The 24,412-nt window shown below is 32.8% G+C and overlaps 1 protein-coding gene across 2 annotated transcripts in view; it reads left to right on the top strand.

Annotated features, from left to right (window-relative positions):
- The window catches only part of COL4A1 (collagen type IV alpha 1 chain), a 248,010-nt gene that overhangs the window by 167,277 nt on the left and 56,321 nt on the right, over positions 1-24,412 (top strand). For both annotated transcript variants that reach the window (XM_074192027.1, XM_074192026.1), the window contains exons 9-24: positions 2,281-2,364; positions 3,564-3,626; positions 5,111-5,146; positions 5,615-5,656; positions 7,900-7,986; positions 8,682-8,708; positions 8,878-8,928; positions 10,638-10,682; positions 10,774-10,827; positions 12,392-12,433; positions 13,827-13,911; positions 14,391-14,426; positions 14,774-14,938; positions 18,132-18,227; positions 19,856-19,939; positions 20,511-20,581. In XM_074192027.1, coding sequence (XP_074048128.1) covers positions 2,281-2,364; positions 3,564-3,626; positions 5,111-5,146; positions 5,615-5,656; positions 7,900-7,986; positions 8,682-8,708; positions 8,878-8,928; positions 10,638-10,682; positions 10,774-10,827; positions 12,392-12,433; positions 13,827-13,911; positions 14,391-14,426; positions 14,774-14,938; positions 18,132-18,227; positions 19,856-19,939; positions 20,511-20,581 — 1,068 coding nt within the window. The remainder of the gene's footprint in view (positions 1-2,280; positions 2,365-3,563; positions 3,627-5,110; positions 5,147-5,614; positions 5,657-7,899; positions 7,987-8,681; positions 8,709-8,877; positions 8,929-10,637; positions 10,683-10,773; positions 10,828-12,391; positions 12,434-13,826; positions 13,912-14,390; positions 14,427-14,773; positions 14,939-18,131; positions 18,228-19,855; positions 19,940-20,510; positions 20,582-24,412) is intronic.

Below are 24,412 nucleotides of genomic sequence, written 5' to 3'. Positions count from 1 at the left end.
CACAGCATGATTGAGTAGAATAATTGTCTTGCTTTCCTTTCACTGTTTTTGCTTAACTGCACCAGATAATCATTTCACAACCATCCACAGATCCTTCAAACTGTTTTACTCTCAAAGTGTTCACATTTAGCAAACTTTCAAAAATGTTATAGCAAAGGGGAAACGAGAGTGAATTATGTAATGGTTGGATCAAAGAGAAAGATAATCTGTCTAAAGTTTAAAAATCAAATGGGATAAATAAAATCATTTTTGTCCTTACCTCAGCAATTTCATAAAGATGCATTATAAATACTTGTAATTGCTGTTTAGTCTTCACACAACACTGTTTACATTATGGTTTTTGAATAATATCTACATGAGTGCCTTGGCAAATAGATCAGTATTCCTTGACCCATTTTTAAACCTCATTTGTTTTTGACTCTTCATTTTCCCTCATCCCACAGATCAAATCAGTTGCCAAATTTTGATTCTATTTTTAAATCTCTGAACCATTTCTTACATCTGACACTTTCTATGCAACAGACTCTGATTTCATTAAGGCCTTCATCACTTATCACTCTGAATATTACAATTTTCTATTTAGTCTCCATGATTCAAGTATCTCCCCTCTCAAACCTATCCCCTCTGTATAACTTCCAAAATAATTTTTGCCAAGTGTAGCTTTTACCATGTCACTCCTATACTCTCTCAATTCTAATGACTGTAGTTTCTAGGATAAAATAAGAACTTTTCTACTTCTCAGTTGCATTATGTATTATTCCCCTTTCCACACTCTACATTCTAGACAAATTGACCTTCTCATTGTTTCTCTAACATGGCATCCCCTCTCCTATCTCCATGTCTTTGCACTGGCCATCCCCGTGCCTAAACCCTATCTTCCTTCAAGATGTATTCAAGTATCATACTCTATATGAAGACTCTTGTTCCTCCAACTACTAATATCCTCCTTTTCTTCTGTCCTCTGACATTTCCACCACCTTAGTAAAGAACTTCATCCCTACACTCCTTGATTATTGAAATAATCTATTTCTGGGACTGTTTGCCTTAAGTCTCTTCCTACCACAAACCATCCTTTATTCAGTCACTAGAGTGGTTTGTCTAAAGCACAATTCAAAACATGTCAGCCCCTACTCAGTAAACTCAAATGACTCCCTCTTGCCTACAAGATGAAATTACAAAATCTTTTCTTTGGCATTCAAAGCCCTTTATCACTTAACTTCCCCCCTACCTTCCCAGTCCTGTTAAAACTTACTTCCTGTTATGTAATCTTTGATCCAGTGATACTAGACTTTTGGCCTTTATATAAACAAGAAACATCATCACTGCATTCTATGCATTTTCTCTGATTGTCTCCCATGCCTAGAATGATCTCCCTCTTTTGCTATGACTATCCTTTAAGTCGTAACTAAAATTCTACCTTCTACAGATAGCCTTCCCCAACCCTCTTGATTCCAGTATTTTCTCTCTAATTATCTTCTATTTGTCCAGTATATAGTTTGATTTGCGCATATTTATTTGCTTGCCATGCCTTTCCCCCAATTAGATTGCAAACTTCTTTAAGAGAGGAACTATTTTTTGCCTCTTTTTTGTATTCCCAGCATATAGTACCTGGCTCATTGTAGACACTTAATGAATTTTTATTGATTGATTCCTAACTACCTTGAATTTATTGTATAGTTATTATCTCTACATATATATATATATATATATATATATGTCTGTACACATATGTAAATATATACATATGTGTATAAATGTACACTGATGAATTATTTTTATGGAGGAAAGGTAATTTTGTTCCTTTATAGCTAAGTAATCTGAACAAGGTATTGGTGTCCTTCTACTAGGGTCTGCAATTTCAGTCATTTGGATGTCCCCTTGAATTTTGTTTTCCCACTGGCCTTCAATGATTCTGGATAGAGAGTGAGGCTGATGAATTTGTGCTACTGTCTTACTTGAATCCAAGTCACCTGCAAGTCAGTTCATTATCTGATTATATCATTGTTTCTCTTTAAAAATGAAGGACAGACAGAAGTGATGTCTAAATGTAGCAGTAAATAGTGGCATGGATCCATTCATTTCAACAGCCTTCACTTGTATGGCAAATATTATTGATCATTAAGATAGATGTAATGAATGAAACAACTAAGCTTCAGCTTATTTCATGATATAGTTTTTAGCTGGTCATCTATGATAAAAAAAACCTTCTTACTTGATAGATTCTAAGTTGTTTCTTCTAGTTTACTTATCATGCTAAAATATGTTGTTGTTTTTTTATAGGGAGACCCAGGTGAAATACTTAGTCTAATTCCAGGCATGCCATTAAAAGGTGAAAGGGGATTTCCAGGACCCACTGGACCAATAGTAGGTATTAGCTAAATGTATTTGCATCATTTTATTGACATTATTTTTTAGTTTCTTTCTTTTTATTAAATTTTTAAAAATGCTCTATATCACCAATATCTCATATTATAGTTCGCTCCTTTTCTTTACCCAGACAACTCTTTATAAGAATGAGTAGAAAAGAAAAATGTACAAATAATTCAGAAAAATTAAATCATTAACTAAATATAATATTTTAGTTAGCCACTCTCATAGTACTCTCTTTTTGCCTTTTATAGGGAATACATTTTCATGTCTCTTTTTCAGGGTTAAGCAATTGTAATTACACTGTGTTAAGTTTTTTAAATGTTTTCCTTTGCATTATTGTAATGATTGCATATATTGTTTTCCTTGTTCTTTTTGTTTCATCCCATATCAATTTATTTATAACCCCTATGCATCTCTGAGCTTTTCACATTTATGAAGATTTTTCTTACATAGTGGCATTCTATTTTATCCATTTGTTCAGCTATTCCAAAATTAATATCTACATTGTTTCTACTACTTTGTTGCCACAGAAAGTATGCCTATGAATATTTTAATGTCTGGGACTTTTCTTTCTGTCTGTAACTACCCTTGAATTACATGCCTAGAAAATGTTCTCAAGGTACCCTAGGTAAAAGAACATGAATATCTTAGTCATGTTTTTAAAAAAACACCATTTCAAATTGCATTCCAGAATGATTTGAACATTTTGAAATACCATGGACAGATACATTTCAGTATCTGTCTTTTCATAGCCCCTCCAACATTGTTTCAGGTCTTGGTCATCTTTGTAATTTCTTGAATGTGAAGTGGAGTCTCAGAGTTATTTTGATTTATGTTTATGATGCTGATTTAGATGGTTTTTAATGGTTTTTAATTCTTGCACCATTTATCCATTTAGGAAAAGCTGTTATTTTTATATATTTGTTTCAATTCCCTAAATGTATTGAATCAGATCTTTATCAGAAATATTTGATGTATATTTCCCCATCAATAGGTTTCCTTCTTATCCTAATTGCATTGACTTTGCTTATTCAAAACCCTTTTTTTTCATTTCATGCAAAGTTGTCTTTTTATCTTTAATTCCTATACTTTGTTTCATAAAAATTCTCTCTCCAAGGCATGGGTAAGATGAATAAAAAACAACACCCTCTTTCTTTCCTGATTTTTGTAACTCTTTTCTTTTTAATAAACAGGGTCCAAGAGGAAGTCCAGGGTTACCAGGCATGGATGGTCCACCAGGCTATATGGGACCACCTGTAAGTTATTCTTTCTGCTATGTATGTGTAAAATCTCTTTGGGAAAAACATGGAGAGAAGAGAATCCATTGTAGAATAAAGTCCTATTAAAGAATCCTTAAACACTTCACATCAAGGTATTTAGATCAATATAACTGTCTGCTAATTTTGGTTAGGTAGACACTAGGAAACAGGTTACTAAAATTATTTTTTATTTTTGTCATTCTTATAAAATATTCATGTTTTAATTGCTTTTGCTTTGAATTTTCTCCCACTAGTAAATTAAAATTCCTACAGTTGTAGGAGAGAGAAAATTCAATATAATTTTATTTATATTTATATTTATTTGCATTTATAAGGAATATTTATATTTATAAGGAAATATTTATAATATTTTATAATATTTATAAGGAAGAGGAAAGGGGGAATGGACCTTAGTTTTCACTGGTACAGAGAACTCTCTGGTGAGAAAACTCCTTCTCCCAATGCAGGTCAATCCCTTTTCTACAGTTTATAGGATTAGAACATTGATAAGAGCACTTGAAGGTTACATGACTTGATCAGAGTCACACAGTCAGTGAGATTAGAGATGGCACTTTACCCCAGGTCTTCCTGACTCCAATGCCAGATTTCAATCTTCTATATCCCCCCAACATGTATATGTATATGTGTGGGGCAGCTAGGTGGACCAGTGAAGAAAGCATTGACCTTGGATTCAGGAGAATTTGAATTTGAATTCAGCTTCAGACATTTGACATTTATGTAGTTGCATGACCTTGAACAAGTCACTTGACATTGAGTACCATGCATCCAGGACCATCTCCTGTTGTCCTGAGTTATATCTGGTTGCTAAACCCAGATGACTCCAGAAGAAAAAGTGTATCTGGTTACTTAGCACAACACCCCTTTACTCAAAGTCAATTCATGTGCTTATCATGGCATCACCTCCCTGATGTCATGGTCTTCTTCGAGAACAAAGGACAAGCCTCATTCAATGTGTATATGTGTTTGCATTTTTATGTGTATATCTTAATTTATAATTAATTTATTCATTAATTACATAGGATTGTCTAGGTACTAAACAATATCTAGTAGATGTCAAGATTTTATGCTCTAAATAGATATGAAGTTAAAAGAAATATTTATCTAGTCATGTTACCTACTTAATACTATGGACAGTATATAGAAACACAAACTTAAAGATTAAAAGTTTACTATTTAAAAGAATTAGTGCCTAACTCTTTATTTAATATTACAGTTTTCATTTTAGTTTTATCTCTCTCTCTCTCTCTCTCTCTCTCTCTCTCTCTCTCTATCTATCTATCTATGTGTGTGTATTATACAAAATATAGTTCAAAATGAAATTATATTTAGGATCAGAATAAATAGCTACTTGGAAGAATAGTCACTAAAGTAGAGAAGTCACTTAAAATCCACCAGAATTTAGAGCTATCTTTATTATGTGTTTTAAAAGATCTACATAATTCAAATGTCTTCTTTTATAGGGTCCACCAGGTCCTCCAGGATTTCCAGGAGAAAAGGTAAAGATTTTATAATTTTTTTTGCCTTTTAGGGAATTTAAATAAAGAAATTTATCATAGTTCAAAAATATACTTTTTTGCCTGTTTAATTTTAAGAAACATTGTAAGCATGTAATCTGTTTTCCATAGATTATTTGACTGTGGGAATGGGTCAGTTCATGTTTTTTTTTTCACTTAGACAATTCCTGGAATACTGTGGGCATCAAATGTTTGTAAAGTTGTCCTGTGTTCAGTTAGAGAGCTACAGCATTCAAAAGAACTTTTCAATTGTTAAAAAATTCTCTGTTAATGACTTTAAGAATGTTTTCACAGAATGAATATATTATAGTTATGACATTTGTGAAAATTGTGAGACAGTCAAAATATTACAATGAAGATACAGTTCATTTAGTGTAATTTATAACTATTGAGTTTTGTATAATTTTGGGAGATAGAAGCTCTTATATAGTTTTAATTTTTAACCAACAGGGTCAAATGGGTTTGAGTTTTCAAGGACCCAAAGGTGACAAGGTAAGTTACATTTGATTTCAGAGTATTTCCATTTCAAAAATGTTTAAAAACAGTAGTTATTTTCACTCTTCTCCTTAGTTTCTAAATACAGCAAGAGAGCACACAGACAATAAGAAAATGTAATTGACAAATTATAACTGTTGTTATTATATTCATACTTTGCTGTGTATCTATTTTTATTTTCTGCATACCTTTTGGTTTCTTTGCAATGAAAGCTTCCCAAGAATACACTGGTGTGACCTTTCATTGCTTCCCAAGAATACACTGGTGTGAGGGTGGAATGAAAATTAGCTTCTTACAGTGATAGATTTTGCACATTTTAATCAACTGTTTTCTCTCCATTACAAATCACTTGGTTTAAGTTTGCAACATATTTGTATATTTGTGTAGTGTATTTTCTTTCTCACTACTGTTTTATAAGCAAATATCTATTTTTATATTCCATTGGCTTTTCAAAGCCCCTTGGGATTAGTCCACATAAAAACCACTCACCTTAACATGGCATAAGAAATTGCATCCTCTTAAGAAAAAAAGAAAATATAAAAAACCTCCAACAAATAAATATCTAATTGTCATTGTATTCAAATATTTTAGGGTGCCTTCTCCATAAAATTCAGAAAGATCTCACTTTCCATGTTATTAGGTACAGGAAAAATTAAGAGATTAACTCTTTTAAAAGAGTTAAGGTATAATAAAATAATATAATACACAGGATATTGTTCTGCTATTAAATGGGTCAATTAAAATAGGTCAAATATACAGTAATGTTTTAGGTGATTAAATCATATAGGGCCATGTAATACATGTAAATGATGTGGGGAAAAACAAAGAAAGGTAAGAAATTGTCCTTCTCCTTGAAATAGTGTACTATTATTTTGAAGAGTTAATCTATGATCAATTATATAACAGTAAAGGATTTATGTAATAGATCGACTTTTTATCTTAATATTTTATCCTTCTTTTACAATTATATATTGAGATAGTTTTCAACATACATTTTTGTAAAAATTGCTTCCTCCATCTCTTCTATTTACCCTCCCAAAGACAGCACACAATCTGATGCAGGTTATACATACACAATCATGTTTTACATATTTCATATTACTCCTGCTATGAAAGAAGAATCAGAACAAAAGGGGGAAACCACAAGAAAGAAAAAACAAAAAATAATAAAAAAAAGTGAAAATAATATGCTTAAATCAGCATTCAGACTCCGTTGTTCTTCCTTTGTATGTGGATGGCATTTCCATCACATATTTTAGAATTGTCCTTAATCATTGTATTGCTACGAATAGCTAAGTCAATCATAGTTGTCTATCACACAATGTTGCTGTTATTTTGTACAACATTCTCCTGGTTCTGCTTGCTTCATTAAGATCATGTTAGTCTTTCCAAGTTTTTTCTGAAATCCACCCATCATTTCTTATAGAACGATAATGCCCTATTGCAATCACATACCACTACTTGTCCAGTCATTCCCCAGTTGATGGGCTTCCTCTCAATTTCCAATTGTTTGCAACCACAAAAATATTTTTGTATATGTGGGCCCTTTTCCCATTTTTTTTCTGTAGATCAGGACATTCATAAAAGAAACATTATTGATACACAACCTAGGAAAGGCAAGCAACCTTAGAAACATTTATGCCAAACTCCCACTATACTTTCATTCCTATTAAGGAATCCAGTTGATACACACAGGATTTTTGCCAAGAAAACTCTAAATAGTGTCATAAAAAGTCATACATGATTGAAAGGACCGAACAAAAATATTCAAACATATAATAATACACATGCAAAGAAACATGAGTCACAAGAGAGAGGAGGTGTCAAAAGACAAGAATACTTAGATTCAAATCCTGCTTCTGACACATAATTAGGAAAGTTACTCAATTTTAATACTCTAGGCAATTGTCAGAGCTTATAAGTTGCCAAGAATTTGTAAATCTACATTAGGAGAAGGAGTTTATGATCTTGGAGTTCCTTTAATAAATAAGTAAGTAAGCAAATAAATAAATAAACCAATGCAATATTCAATCCCTCACTGTCTCTGTCTCTCTCATGCCTTGTCATGCATGCACACATACACACATGTCTTATGATATTTAATGATTTAAAAGTGAAAATGAGGATCAGATTTCTGCAAACATGACTGTACCAGCTGAGAATATTGAATCTCCTCATTTTCCCTTTCAATACAATTATTTCTGTTTCCAATCACCTCTCTACTTTTTTTTTATCAATAGGGTGAGCAAGGTGTTGGAGGCCCTCCAGGTGAACCAGGACAAGCTCAAATAGGAAAAAAGGGAGATTTTGCTACTCAAGGAGAGAAGGTAAGTATGTTAAATTTTATGAATTTTAATTTCATATTTTTAAAATATACCCAAAAAGCCCAGTGAACATAGGTCAAAATTGTTTTCCAAAATTATCTTCTATTTTTTTAATCTTGGGTGTCCCTCAAGAGTCTAAATCCCTAGTTGTCTGAAGACTTTCTTTGACACTTCTATTGATTTGCTATGATCTGATAAAATGACCTAAATTCTAGAATGTCAGCAGAGTTTTACTATAGCAGCTTCCCTTCACCTTACCAGTTCATCTCTAGTAACCCCTTTTCTATGTATCCTGAAGGGTTTTTTTTGTTGTACTTCCCCTACCCTCTTCAGCTACATTCCAAGATTTACTTGGGTTGAATTGCTGTTGTTATAAAAAGTGTACCATAACTGGGGATTGGTATGGAGGTAAAGAGAGTAGCCTTTTTTTGGCAGGAGCCTGCAGTTAAGTTACAGAAGTTAATGCCTGACTAACTCTTTACCACATCTATGGCTACAGTCCTCTTCTACTCTCTGTCCTTCACTGTGGAAACCATAGCACAATTACTAGTTAATCAAACTCAAACATTGTGTTTCCTTTTTTAAGTATATTAGAAAACACTTGGTGATTTTAATTATCTTTTATCTGATATTAGTTCTAAAGTCTACATATTTGATGAAATTATTAAAATATTTTTGTGTGGTTTTTAATTCTTTAGGGTCAAAAAGGAGAACCTGGACAACCTGTAAGTATTAGTTCTTAAAACATGTCTGCTTGTGAAAAATCAAGTTTTCTTTATTACATGAAAAATTAATAGACATTGTAGACATTTTTATTCTAAGTAAATGCTATCATTATAAAAAATTATCTGAATAAGATAGCATATCTAATTCTTTTCCCATTTCTTTTTTAAGGGAATACCTGGTGAAGGACAGAAAGGTGAACCTGGTAAACCAGGGCCTCGAGTAAGTATCTTTCATTAAACTCACCTATGAATTTCATCATTGCCTAAGATCAAACATTTTTTCACTAACCATGGAATTTTACAGTCATCAAAACATGGAACTAAAAGGGGTCATCTAGTATGCCCCATGGAAAGTCTCTAGAAAAGGCCTCTGGGAAAAAAAGAGGAAAAACCATTAAGATTTAAATGATCTCCAAGAAATGATATTCTTCAGTATTTCTCCTAAAGCTATCAATCTACTAGTCAGTCTTAACATTTGACTATTTCCTCTTCTTCACTAGCCCCCCATCAATCATATTGGCTTCCAAGTTCTGTCTAGTCTTTCTCTTCAGTATTTTTTTCTTACCTTTCCTTTTTTTTTCTATTTTCTAGATTAGGCCTTCATTAGCTCATTAAAGTAGTTTTTAGTGATACCATTTTTCTATACATTGCCTAAATTTTCTTCTATATCTATCTTCATTATTTCATAAATGGACTATTTAATATTATTATATTTGGATATTAAAAGTTACTTCCATTTAATAAACTCCCTTAGAACTGTGCTTGTAAAAAAAATTAAACCAGAGTGGCCCTTTATTTTTTTTTAAGTAGGAGAGTCAATGTAAATTTACATTTACAAGGAAGGTTTAATGACATTAAGTTGTGATCCTCACTTTGCAAAGTAGGAAATGGGTAATCATTATCTCATTTTTAAAAAATGCAGTCCTGGAAAGGTTTTGTAACATTTATTCTCCACTGTAAGTGAGAGTGTCTATTTATTATTTCAGGGTCCACCATACTTTTTTGCATTGCTCATTTCATAAGTGACTATATCAATGTTATTCTTACTCCAATATCACTTTTTCTAATGTACCCTAACACAGCAATGTCAAGATTATCTTAATGTGCAATAGTTTAATAATCTCCTGTATATCTCAAATGAAAACCAAATCTTATATACTGTCATTCAGGGTCCTTTGCATCTGGTTCCAGTCTACATTTTTTGTCATCCTCCATCATTTTCCCCACATACTTCATAATACTGCCAACCTAGACTTGATGTTTTCCTGGGCTCACCTGTTTGCATCTTGGCCTGTATGCATCCATCTGGTCATATCTTCCTGAAATCCTAAAATGAACACCACCCTTATTTCTGTTTTTCAAGGCTGATCTCCTATTCCCAAACTGAAATTAATCTCTTCTTTCTCAGACATTGTAGTTTTACATTCTCTTGTCTCTGTTTATATATATATATATATATATATATATATATATATATATATATATATACATATATACTTGTATGCTATATTCTTGTTATTGTAAATAGTCTATTGGAGTTGGAGTAAAGAGATCTAGATTTAAAACATAACTCAACCTTATCTGATGCTCTTAATTCACTGAATTTCAATTACTTTGTCTTTAAAAAAACCTGTGGATATTTTTTATGGTCTATCCTACAATATTGTAAAAGAACACTTCATAAATCTAAAAATACCATATTAAGGCTGACTGGTATTACTAAATTATAAATTATCCTAGAGCAAGAAAAATTATTATTCATCTTTGTATCTCAGGGATTTTACACAAAGTCCTGTATATGTATATACATATATGACAATATGATAAATTGAATTGATAGGCTGAGTATTTTCTTTTCAATTTTGAATCATGGTTTTACTGTCATGTTATCATTTTATATTTGCTAATGATTCATTCTCTATTTTCTAGGGTAAATCTGGAAAGGATGGTGAAAAAGGAGAAAAGGGGAGTCCAGTAAGTAGTTTCCCAAAGATCTTTTGTCTTAATGTATGTACATATACCTTTACAACATATCATTGCAATTGTTTGATCTATCTATTTTTAGGGTTTTACAGGTGAGCCGGGAGTCCCAGGACTACCAGGTCGAGATGGTGCTAAGGTGAGCATGAAATTATATTTGGATATTAAAAGTTACTTCCATTGCATAAAATCTCTTAAACTGTGTTTGTAAGAAAAAATTAAAGCAGAATGATCCTTTATTTACTTTAAGTAGGAGAGCCAATCATCTGCATAATTTTTACATGCATTTATTTTTTTGTTTTAACACATTAAATATTTTACTCTATTAGAATTCAGAGCAGTATGTAGCAGGAGAAACACAGACAAAAATAATAATACCTTATAATAGTATAGGGATTTACATTTACAAGGACAATATATCCATATTAAGTTGTGATCCTCACTTTGTGAAGTAGGAAATGGGTGATAATTATCCTGTTTTTTAAAAATGCAGAAAGACTTGGAAAGGTTAAGTAACATTTATTCTCCATTGTAAGTGAGAGTGTCTATTATTTCAGGGCCCACCATACTTCTTCATATTGCTCATTATAAAAAAAATATTCATCATCTCTTTAAGGGAAAGCTGTGAGTAATAGATGAAGAACTGGCCTTTGAGTCAGGGCCCCTTCTGGTTAACTCCATCCTGTTGAACATATTGACCATCTAGTTTGGGACAACTAACAACTTCTCAATGAATCAAGTTAATTTAAATGAGAATGTAAATTGTGGAGCAGTTATTAATCTCTTTTACTAGAGCAAATTTCCTTTAGAACAAATTCCTGGCCCTCATAAAATCACAGATCAGGATAAAAAAAAGAAAATAATATCATGTTTTATCATGATCATTGAAGAGTGAATTAAGTGAGGAGAAAAAAAGATAGGACAAAAGAGATGCAATTCTTTGTTTGTTTGTTTGTTTTTTTTGTCATGTCACAGGATTAATGATTTGCCCAAGATCCCACAGCTAATAAACATCAAATATCTGAGGCTGGACTTGAACTCAGGTCTTCCTGACAGCAGGACTGGTGTTCTATCCACTGTACCCCTAGCTGTCCCAAGAGATGTGATTTTGATGTTTGCTGAAGTCCCCAAAGGAAAAAAATCTAACCCATTAATTAATGCCATACTCTTCTCATGGAATATAAAACTTTGCGGGCAGCCAGGTGCAATTGTGAATAGAATGCCAAACCTGAAATCACTTCCCTGAGTTCACATCTGGCCTCAGATATGCACTAGTTATGTGACCCTGGGCTAGTCACTTACCCTTGTTTGCCTCAATTTTCATATCTATAAAATGAGCTGGAGAAGTAAATCATAAACCATTATTAAATATTATTTTTTATTCTTGGATGGAGGCTTACTAGTCAAAGAATAGAAATGAGAAAGGTTCCTTGAATTGAATAACCTATGTTCATATTTAGAGATTGTGAAGATTTTCATATTTTGTTTGCTTTAGTAAATCCAGTGTTCACCAGTGGACCAGGCATTGTGCCAGGAAGGCAAATGTCTTCTCATTTAATAATATCATTTGATATTGTGAAACTAAAAATAATTTGAATGCATAATATATTAATTCAATTTTCCAAAAATAAAAAAAAATCAGCATCATCACCCAATATATTTTTAAAGTAATAAAATAAATGTGGAATTCATTTATTTTGTAGGGAGACAAAGGACAAGCAGGACCTCCAGGCCCACCAGGCTCTGTAAGTAAAATAAGTGTTATATGGATATTTCCATATTTTGATGATTCAAGTTCTTTTATTTTCTCATTACGGAGTCTTCCTTTGATTGATGTGTAGATTTTAACTGGCAACATACCAGAGTAGATGGTCCCTGTGACAAAAAAAATATCTTTCTGCAATCATTTTGACCCTTTTCTCCCTTAGCCATTGTTAGTCTCTTGAAAGACACACAATCTCCAAACTCAAAGAAGGCTAACTTCCAAGCCTTTCTGGCTTGACTGTCTTCTGTGCAAATTTGCATACATTATTGAAGAATCCAGAATTACCTCCATAATCTTCTGAGAAGTCAGAATAAGGCCTTTTCTAGGGTAAAAGTCTATAAAAACTGTTAATTCAAGTACAAGGACTCAATTATTATATAGGAATTTCTCCTGTACTACTTGCCCCATTGCCTTGGTTCTTTTCTATTTCATGTGTTGCCATGATAGTTTATATTGCTGCAGTATGCTCTTGGGTTCTCTGAAGGTGAAGAAATGATTAATTATTGCCCTTTTTTGGACAATGAGTAAAGTGCCCTTGAGTCAGGCTCTTATTTTTGATAGTTAAAAAGACACTATATGTGATTTTTTAAAGGGAAAAGAATATGCTTTTAAAAAAAGGATAATTTATTTGATTTTTTAGATTGTTACTTTCTTTTTCCTTACATATAGCTTCAGGTCACCAAAAATAAGACAATTTGCTACAATATAAAAATTACAGCAATAATGTGTGTGTGTGTGTGTGTGTGTGTGTGTGTGTGTGTGTGTTGACTGATGTTAATATGAAGATACTTGCTTTCATAGCTTTTCTTGAACTTCAATAATTTAGTATTTTAGAGAATGTTAGGTATAAATACAGTTCATGAATTTATTTCCCAATCTGTCTGTTTGCTGCCATCTCTTAAGGCTGCCTTGAAGGAGAAACCCTTTTTTAAGATTAGTATCTCCTTACCATTCATTGTCTTGTTTAGAATGTAATGCATTAGCATCTCCCATATGGTATAACCTTGGAAAATTTATAAATGTTCATTTATTTCCTATTGCTTTAATTCAAAATCTATGTTATGGCTAAAATATGTGTGTGTTCAGACATCCCTTGGGCTTTTTTTATTTAAGGAGAGAGATTGACTCTTTTGTATCTGCCAAGCTGCTTGGCAAATTTCTTTAAGGAAGCCTGAGAAATTTCAGGTTCTCTACATTCATAGCTACTCTACATGCTTTAATGAGCTTATTGGGAAACTTATGGTTTTTACTTTCTATAAGCAAGTTTATCTCTTGGTTTTCAGGTAGGATAATTTTCTTCAATTTGTAGCCATACCCATAATGCCATTTGTAGAACCTGACATTTATGGACACTTTTCCCTACTTTCATATAGGTGATAGGCACTCAACCAGGGGGTGAAAAAGGAGACAGAGGATATCCAGGTGCTCCAGGATTAAAAGGCGAACCGGGTCCAAAAGGTTATTTTTTTTTTTTTTATTTCTTTCCAGTCTGACACATTCTTCTATAGAAAATGTATGTAATTGTAGAATTGTATAGTGAATAGAATAATGATTGAGATTTTTATCTTCTCCCATAAAACATGGCACATTTAATGTGTGTTTATATTATAGGCCTATATTTTAATTTCAAATTTGTGTATGTGGAAGGGGGTTTTTGGGCAATGCTTAATGTGATTTTTAGTAACTTAATTGAATCTCATTAAATTTACTGTTAAAATTGAATTTATTCAGATAGGAGACAATACTGACTTTTCTATTCTTTGGGAGTACATGAAGGTCATGTTGAATTCTTCTCCTTTTATCTTTTTTTTTCCTGGTATATATTTCCATGTCCCTGTTGACATGGGTATTTATAACTATGGCAGACTTGAACCAAACAAGTGATAAATTTGACATGTTTGATTCTAATAATGCCCCTTTTTTTGCTTACTTCCTAGGTTACCCAGGTATTCAAGGTCCACCAGGTCCTCCAGGTAAAAATTCAATTGGTAACAGAATTTTTTTCCTTCTTAGCCCTACATGAGACTATATTTCTCATCTTCTAACTTTTTGATACCTTCAAGTACAACATGTTACATCTCTGTAGTCTCTTCCTATGTACCTATTGCCAGGGGAAAAAATATACTTACTATTCATCTGTTTAGTATCAGTTCTTCAGTTCAACGTCATTTTCTATACATGGGGTATATAAATTTTAGGTACCTCAATGTGTTGAGGATAGGAGGAAAAGGTAGACAATGTAATTTAATTTCCTTGGTATTGTTTTGCAAGGAAATGCATTAGAACATGTCCTATACTAATCGTTATTTTCTAACTTCAGGTTTCCCAGAACCAGGGACAATTGGCGCTCCTGGCTTTCCTGGTGAAAGAGGAGAAAAGGGTGACCCAGGTCCTCCAGGACAATCATTGCCTGGGACAAGTGGAAGAGAAGGAGCCCAAGGACCTCCTGGGCTTCCTGGACCTCCTGGTTTACCGGGCCATACAAGTAAGTTTCTTTTAATTTTGTTTCGTCTGAAATTAAACTTGTTACTATCAGGGAAAGACAAAAAGGTCTCAGTCTTCTCAAATACTCAAACAGCTATTTACTATTACTATTGATTAGAGAGATAACTGTTTAAAGAATAAGGAGATATATTCAAGCTCTATGATTGTTTAAATGTTAATAGTAATGACTTTAAAATTCGACCTAAGTACACATATATTACCTTTCTGAATGTTTCTTTAATACTATTCTACATGTACTAAAGTATGCATAAGTGCATATCAAAATCGGCCTATTTAAATTAGTTGATAATGTCTTAGAGTCATAGATTTAAAACTGGAAAAGTCCTCAGAGAAGTCATAAATACCCTACAGATGAAGAAACTGAAACCCAGAAAAGTTAAGTAACTTGTATAGAGGGATAAAACTAGCAAGTAACTGAGGAAAGATTTGAACTAAGGTCTTCCAGACTTCAGATCCAATGTTTCCCTGCCTCTTAACAACAAACTTCATTTATTGATTTCTCTTAATTTTTTTTGTTTTTCTAATGTTGAAATCATGGGGTTATAATATAGCATTAGAAAGGCCATTTAATACAGTCCCCTCATTTTATATATGAGACTGAGGCAGAAAGTTGTTAATGACTTGCCCAAGGTCACACAGGTATTAAATGATATGTAGTCCAACTCAAAATACAGTTCTCTCTCCACTACACCATGATATTTTTCATATATAAGTATGATTCTGCTAAATATGTGACCTTCTCAATCCTATTATTTGAATAGGAAGCACTAGATTAGCCCATCAACCTACCATAGCCCATTATAGACTATAAAATATAAGCACAAAATTCATGAAGTATTAAGGGATCATTTATAAATGAGAATGTTTTATGTACACAATATGACTTAGGCAAAGAGACAGCTTAAAGCTAATTGCCACTTTGAGGCACATTAATGGTTCATTAACCATGCACAAGTGAAACAGTCTTGTTTCAAATTTTCTACTGAATTCTATGACTGTCTTCATTTCCCATATGGTTACAATGAGCTCGAGGCCATCTGTGCCTGCAAATAATCTTAATCGACAGAAACTGTTTACCATGGATCATAATAATGATTTTTATATCTTGTCAGCCAGACTTTCCTTCAATTTTGATTTGGGATTTAAGTTGTTTTGGTTATGAATCATTATAAGTGATTTATCCATTCACCCTACATTGCTTTCACATTAGAAGTACACAGGGGTGCGCTTTAGGTGAGGAATGAAGGAAGGGTTTTCTGAAAAATATGTATATTTTATTCATATCAAAAGCATAATATTGTAGGGTTAAGAACTGTAAAAGATCTTAGAGGATATCTAGTCAAATATCTTTATTTTACCATCTATCATCTTTCATTGTAGGACCAATAGATGGATTTAAGAATGACAGTATGGTGTGGTGTTATAGAATCAGGAAGACCTCAGTTCAAATATTTCCTCTAACTTAGAAATGAAGGGGAAATGTGTTAACTATAAACTCAACTCAATATATCTCTAAGGACAGTCTAAGAATACTTGTAGTAGCTATCTCATGAGGACCAGATGAGATAATATATGTACCCTGTTTTGCAAACCTCTGATATAAATTATACTTATGAATATATCATATATATTATAATCATAACATGTAATTATATCAATCATACCAATGATTATTATCAGGTTTAGGTAGTAGGCAATTATTAAAATTAGATAAGTTACTAACACCATACTCTTCATAGTGAAGTAATTTGGGATTTTTTTTGAAGCCTTCTAGTTTATTTTTACTTTCTGTAGGACCTGTTCATTTAGTTACGTTGAAAGCAAAAATGAAGAAGGATGCAAATTAGCAGAGATGGAAGACACATATCAAAAAATCAATAGCTGAGGTTGATTAGAAAGAATATAAAGAAGTAATTGTCTTCTAGGCTTTCTGACTTCTTGGTCTTTAATGAAGAGAAATCACCAAGAACTATCATAGCTATTTCTACTTCAGATGTTACTTATGCTGCTTGATGCGAGTATACTCAACAGCCTAATTCTGACTCAAAGGAAAGGATGAGATGGGCATTTTGTTGGAGCATTCAGTAGAAATAAGGGAAGATTTGCTCATCTGCCTCTGCCTGCTTGCCACCATAGAAAAGGCATTTGTTCACTAGCTGGCCTACTCTTGCCTCCCAACTATGCATTCTTTGTGATTTTCACTCCAGAGCAGAGGGGCCATAAACAAAGTTGATGTGAGGACTGCTGGGCCAAGAAATACATGCAAAATAAACATGACCTATCAGGCTTCAGAATCACCCCCTATCTAGATCTCTTTGTCCTGTTTACAACATCACAAATACAGATTTTACAGACTAAAGAAAGAAGTGGACATGATGAGCTGTTAATCTTTTGTTATTCTATTGTATGTTTGGGATGCAGAAGTGATATATGTGCTAAGCAGCAAGAGCAAAATTGTCTGTAATGATTGGTTCTTTCACTTTTCCTTTAATGAGTGGAAGAATAAATGTTCTATTTTATAAAGAGAAGGAAAAAAAACATTGCTTAGCTACAGATAGAATGTTATTCTTCTCAACTAGCACCTACTTTGACAAATACTACCCAATGTTGTTTATATGGCTGTAGTTTATCTTCTGATCTTGCATAAAAGATCCTTGAAATTAAACATCAATAATTGTTAAGCATGTTGTCATGATATTGTATGTCATGATGCTTTTAGGTTAAGAGTGACTTTTAAGTTTGCGCTGAAGAAATACAAAGGAATTAAGATATGCCTTTCATGGATTTTTAAATAGCATATATATATGGGGCGGCTAGGTGGCACAGTGGATAAAGCACCGGCCCTGGAGGCAGGAGTACCTGGGTTCAAATCCGGTCTCAGACACTTAATAATTACTTAACTGTGTGGCTTTGGGCAAACCACTTAACCCCGTTTGCCTTGCAAGAAAAAAAAAAAAAAACTAAAATAACATGTATGGTCATATTTTTCAATTCATTGTACTTGGTTCCTTTAAAATTTTAATAAAAACACTTTTTGTCATGGTACATTGGTTCTACCCAGTAGAGTGTGAAGCAGTTTAGAGTGAAGCACTGAAGAGTGTAGACTGTTATCTCCTAGGAACTCTGGATTTTACAAAACCAAAATTTTTCCTTTTTTTCCCCCCAACTTCTAGATGGAAGAGTGGAATGCCAGCCTGGACCACCTGGTGATCAAGGTCTGCCTGGAAGAACTGGTCTACCAGGATTGACGGGAGAGATGGGAGAGAAAGGTAATTTATTTTAAGAGTTGAGGATTTTTTAAAACTCAATTTTCTCAAAAGATGCTAAATTTATAAACCATAGGTATGTGGGATGCTCTCAAGATGTATTCCTTGAATAATTGTCTTTTGCTGCTTCATTTGATATTGTCTCTTTTTGACTTTTGAATTGAGAATGCCATTCAGAAAGGGAAATGTTATAGGTCTTCATCTCTCAGGGTCATTATTTTTGTTCTTGTTTCCCTGTCATTGCCATAAAATTTTAAGTGAGTAGCCCTCAATGTAGACAAACACATCAGACCAAACTTTAGGACAAAATGGAAAGATCAACATACTTTTATACTTAAAATTTCAAGAAAAAAAATGTCCTGAAGAATGCCAGTGTTTCACCAAATTTTTAAGAATTTACAAAAACCAATACGAAAAATCTTGAAATCTAAACCTCATTTTTGCTATTAATCTTGTAGCATCTAAATTCGGTGGAATAACAGTTGGGGGGGATTTTATGACCTTTTTGTAACCTTAGATATGCACATGTGGAGAACTATGAACAATTCTACCTTCAAATATACTCATATATGGTTATTAACAAACTATGAGGAGGTAATTGCTCCATTATTTTGATCCCATATTGTGTCAGATGCTATTAACTAAAACCTCAGTTTTTAGTTCATAGTTTCAAAGGAATGCTTACAGTATACTAAGACAGTACACTAAGACTAATGACCCTGTAGGAAAGGACTGGGGATAAGGAGGCTAGGGAGAGAATGGGAAGGTTTCATGAAACAAGTGATTGGGAAAAATGTCCAATAAATGAAATGGGATAACAATAAACCCTCATTTCCACACTTCACTATTAATTTATTTCTGTATGCTTTTCCCCCATCATGCCCACGCTTTGCTTAGAAACAAGGTAATTGAAGATTTCAGTCTTAAAATCTAAAATTGCATGTATTAGTACATATAAATTATCAAATGTCATTTTCTTAGATTGAATAACACTTCTGAACAGAGAGGGAAAAAATGTTTTCTTATCATCACTATGTTGTGGTATATTTTGTTTTCTCCACTAACCCTTAATTTCATAATGGCCTACTAGTTCTTTTTCATTTTGTTGATCAACTATTATGATTGGATTACTCTGCCATAATACAGCTCATATATACAAAATAAGCCAAAGAAAAAAGAAATTAGAGGTGTTTTTTTAACAGCAGGTATCAATTGTGAGGAATAAAATAGTTTATCCCCACTCCCCAAAAGTCCAAGAAAAACAAACAATAGATCATATAAAGGTATACTATTTAAGTTTTGGGAGTTTGGATGTTCCTTATTTGTGTTGCTTTTGTTTAGAATTTCTAGAAGCAAAAATACTTTGTATTATATTCAGAAGAGAATAGAAGTATGGGTAAAACGTATCTTAATTGTCTACAGAAGAAAAATTGAGGCTTATACAGTGAGATGTGCCAATTCTATACCTTATTAGAAAACTGATACAACAAAAAAGATCATTTGGAAACTCTAATTTTAGATATGTTTGATAGTAAAATTTACATTTACTTTTATTCTATCTTCTTAGTAGAGTGTACTAAGGATTTTTGACATATAATCTACTCATGTTATATGTACATTTTATTTTTAAGGTGATAAAGGTCAAGGTTGCCTAACTTGTGATATAGATGGAGTACCTGGACTTCCAGGTCCACAAGGACCACCAGGGGAAATAGGTAAGATAACTAACTTTGTGATTTGTTTAGACATATCTTAGACATAGGAAATAACATCTCATGGAGCATCACCCTTTGTCAGAGAGATCAATAATCACCATTATGACTTCTCAGACTTGTGGCTTATTATAATTTAAGTTAACAACAAAAAAAGAAATTTTTGATATGATTTTCCCACACACAACATAAAATAATATTATATCCTGTCACTTCATTAGAGCAAAGAATGTCCTAATATCTAACTAGCTCAAAAAAGTGATTTAGAGAGAGACAGTCTTTAATAGTTTTTACAAAAAAAAATGAATTAAATTTTCCTCAGGAAGATATCTGATCAGAAAAAGAAGTTACAAAAGCTGACACCCAAATCATTTTACATGATCTTAGATTCTTAGTTTTCAATAAGGACTTCTCTTATAAAATTTTTCTCAGAGCATATACTTTGCATAAAGTTGTTCCTGCTTTTGAACTTTTTTAAACATTGAATTAGGAATTTTAAAGAAGGAAGAATGTGATATTATGTTTGAGTCATTTGATGTATTAATTTTGTTCCCCCCACCATCGTTTTGTTTAGGTTTTCCAGGACAGCCAGGTGCTAAGGGAGACAGAGGATTCCCTGGACATAATGGTCTTGAAGGGATGCCTGTAAGTTTACCATTTTCAACTTGAATCTGTCATAGAAGATGTCAAATGAGTTAATGATCGTCAAATGAAATTATTATTTATAAAGTACTTAGCTAGTAGCTAGAACATAGTCAGTACCTAATAAATGCTTCTTCCTTTCTTAAGACAAATTGTATGTTTGCATTTTTATTGCTCTTTTGCTTCATATTGGATTAGAGAAATGCTGTATTTCTGAGTGATCCATTCACATCAATTTTACCTTATATTGATCCACTCAATTTCAGTCAAAATTGAGAAGTCAACTTTGTTGAAACCGAACTAGGTATGTCACTTTGCTTTTTACATTTTCACAGAATTGGTCTTGGTGTTTCTATATGTTCATAGATTTGAGGGCTGCTGCACCATCTTCTGGTGGAAACCTTCTGCTGCAATTTTAACCTTTTTTCCCAAAGCAAACAAAGTGCAGCCTGGTTCCCTCCTGTGGCCTTCCTAAGCAATTACAATAATAGTCATTTGGGTTTTTCAAATTGCTTTTGCCTTCTCAAAACCAGTACCATTGTAGTGGAAAACCCAAAAATATACTAGTAAATATAGTGATATAATTTCTTGGTACAAATCTGGGAAACCTGTGTAGTTTTTCCAAGGAGTTATTATAGTTTTGTTTTCATTTTTTCATTATATGCTGCATCAACTTGGGTTGCTTTGTGAAAATCTTGTGGTACTTTGGAAAATCCTTATGGTTAGTTGTAGCATATTCTAGCCAATTTTGCCATCGCACTTACTATTCAGGAGTTGCTTGCTGTAATTATCATTGTATGATAAATACAAGACCAATTCTGTCTCTGGTGTTTTACAAGAAACGGGAAAAGTATTAGAGATTATTTTATTCTTAAAATCAGTACTATTTTTCTAATGAAATGAAATTTAATATTGTTTTCCCAATTTAGCTGATCCTTCTATTCAGTTTAAGCATTAGCTATTATCTGTAATTCTTTATTGTATTGCCTTTAATTTGGAAAAAAATGAAATCGCTTTCATTAGTCTCTTCTGATGTAGTAGCATTTCCCAAAGGAATGTAAACTGGGCAGGTGTTTTCTTAGATTGCTGGAAGCTTCTCTGTGTATTTGGGTGAAAGCAGGGGGGCAGCTCTAGTGAAAGTGAAAAGGCTAGAGGCTAACAATCATTTGTTTCCTTTTGAAGTTAAATCTTTTCCTCTTGGCTTTTTAGAACCATCCTGTAGCCTGGGGAGCTAAACTAGGGGTTGCAATTGTTTAAAGAGTTTCTAAATAAATTAAAAGTTCAGCTGAATTTGGGAAGTTCAATCTGTGGTGAATATCAAAGACAAAGGAACTTTGAGGGAATGTGAAAAGGATGATTTTTACTCTCAATTCATCTCCTTTTATCTGTTTTTCTTCTGAGGCAGGTGGTACATTCCCTGCCTAAAATTTGGCTTTAAATCAGTCCTGATGCCCTTGAAAAACTGATTTAAGAAGCAGAAAAGTAAAAAGGGGAAAGGAAAGGGAGAGAGTCAAGGAGAGACAGAAAAAGGGAGAGAAAGGGGGAGAGAGGGAGGGAGGGAGGAAAGAGAGAGAGAGACAGAGAGATATAGAGGTGGGGAAGGAGAGGAAAAGGGTGGGAGAGAAGGGAGAAACAGAGACAGAGACAGAGACAGTGAGAGAATGAGAGAATCTTTTGGGTTGAGAGGACAGGATAAAGAAAAAAACAGGAGAGGAAAGGGTAAAGGAGGGAAGAAGAAATCTACCTGAAAGTCAGACAATGAACCTTAAACAAATTATCAAGGAACATATTGTTGAAGACAATTCCTATTACTTCCTCTATTATGACCTATTTTAAGTTATAATTAGAGTTTATGTCTGACTGATGCTCTTATAGTCAAAAAATTTAAAAAACAATATTTTTAAAACTTCTTTAATGAAAAATCATGATTCACCTATCTAGCTACTAAAGGATTATGATTACTTTTTTATTATTGTATATTCTGGTGAAATAATGAAGTTAATGACAATAGTTGTAATAATAGCTAGTATTTCTATGGCCTACTATGTGTTAAACTTTACAAACATTATCTCCTATGTCTTTGTGCAACTACAACAACCACCAAGTGATCAGTAAAATCTATTGGGTAATGCTTTAAAGTTACAAATTAGTATGTATATATATATATATATATATATATATATATATATATATATATATATATATATATGTATTCTAAGATTTCATTAAATGCCTAAGTAAGCTTTCTCAGATATTTTGCTTTGGGAAAAAAAGCAGTGTTTCCTGATGATATTCGGTGAAGGTGACCAAATAGTCAAAGAGGATAATGACCAGAAAAATATAGATTCTTTTTTCCTTTAATGAATTGGGGGATTTCCACTTCTAATAATGGTTAAAGGAGCTTATGTGAAAAATACCAATAATAATAATAATTAACATTTTCTAGCATTTTTTATGTGCTAGATACATACTGTTCTAAGCCTCCTTTTGTTGGTTTGGTTCTTTGGAATTAATCAATATTGAGTCACTTGTTCAGGGTCACAAGGCTAGTAAGTGTCTCAGTCCATATTTGAACTTAGGTCTCCTGACTTCAAGTTGATCTATTCACTGTGCCACCTCATTATCCCTGTAAATCCTTTTCAATTAGTAACTAATTTGATTTAATCCTAAAATGTGAAAACTTTATTTCTAGTTCTATTTAATTATAAATATGTAGTTCTATGGATTATATATTTCCTATTTAGATATGTATGTCTATAGTTCTATAGATAGATAATTATGCATACCATAATATATATACATATATATTATATATATATATATTTCAGTACCAGATGAGCAGAATTCTATAAGTTGTTCTATGAATATTAATTTTTAAAAGGAAATCTAAGATCCTATAAGAATCTTATCCTTATAAAAAGAATTTAGGATAACATTGTTACAAACTGGCCAAGAGAATTGTTTTGTACTTACTCCCAGCATCCCTGAACATTCACTTTGTTTTATATAGTTCTACTTACTGTTCATTTTTTAAACATATGTGTTCTTCTAGTGTTGGGAGCCAGGGTGTCTAAGCTGCTGGACCCCCACATTCTAGTACATTAATACAGTACATTAGTGGGTCAATCCCAACAAGGAAGAAGCTGCTTACATATTTCCCAGGACCCTGGAAATGAGTTGAGTCATGTTAGTAATTATGTCCTAACTAATTGACTGTTAGCATCAATATATCTTGGAAAGTAGCAATTAGACATTTAGCATGGGAAGGACAACAGCCCTAGCTCACTGTAAAACAAATGCTTCCATTGAAAAGTCCATATATCCAAAGAGAGGGCCCTTGGGGAAAGGAAGTGGGAGTGGGGAAGAATTAAAGCTGGATATTGTACTAGAATATCCTCGGAGATTAAACTTAACAAAATTAAACTAAATCAACTAGAAAGCAGAAGCTGTTTCTCAGTGCTAAAAGAGCAAGTAATTTGGATTTATTTCGGTCATTTGAAATACTTGCGATTTCCTTGAGAACCATGAGTTCTGAAAGCTTCTGGATGAGAAAACATCTGTGGGTGTGCACATTCAGAGCAAATGTGACTTTCCAGGAATTGAAAAATGTATTCTAATATGTGTCTCTTGGGAAAGTAAATTCTATTCTCCTGACTGCTTATAAGAGACTAATTATAGAGCTGGCTGGATGTTGGCTTTCCAGTTTCCACACATAGTCCTGGAAGTCCTTATCTACTACAACAAAGGGTGCAAACATAAAAGGAAACCGTTACAGTTTCAGTAATGACTAGCCTGAGCAAAAAAAAAAAAACAAAAAACAACAAAACATGTCTG

The sequence above is a fragment of the Macrotis lagotis genome, chromosome 6, assembly GCF_037893015.1.
Source record: "Macrotis lagotis isolate mMagLag1 chromosome 6, bilby.v1.9.chrom.fasta, whole genome shotgun sequence".
NCBI classification, from domain to species: Eukaryota; Metazoa; Chordata; class Mammalia; order Peramelemorphia; family Peramelidae; genus Macrotis; species Macrotis lagotis.
The sequence above is the reverse complement of the archived record's forward strand: the minus strand, read 5'-3'. Positions and strand labels throughout refer to the sequence as shown.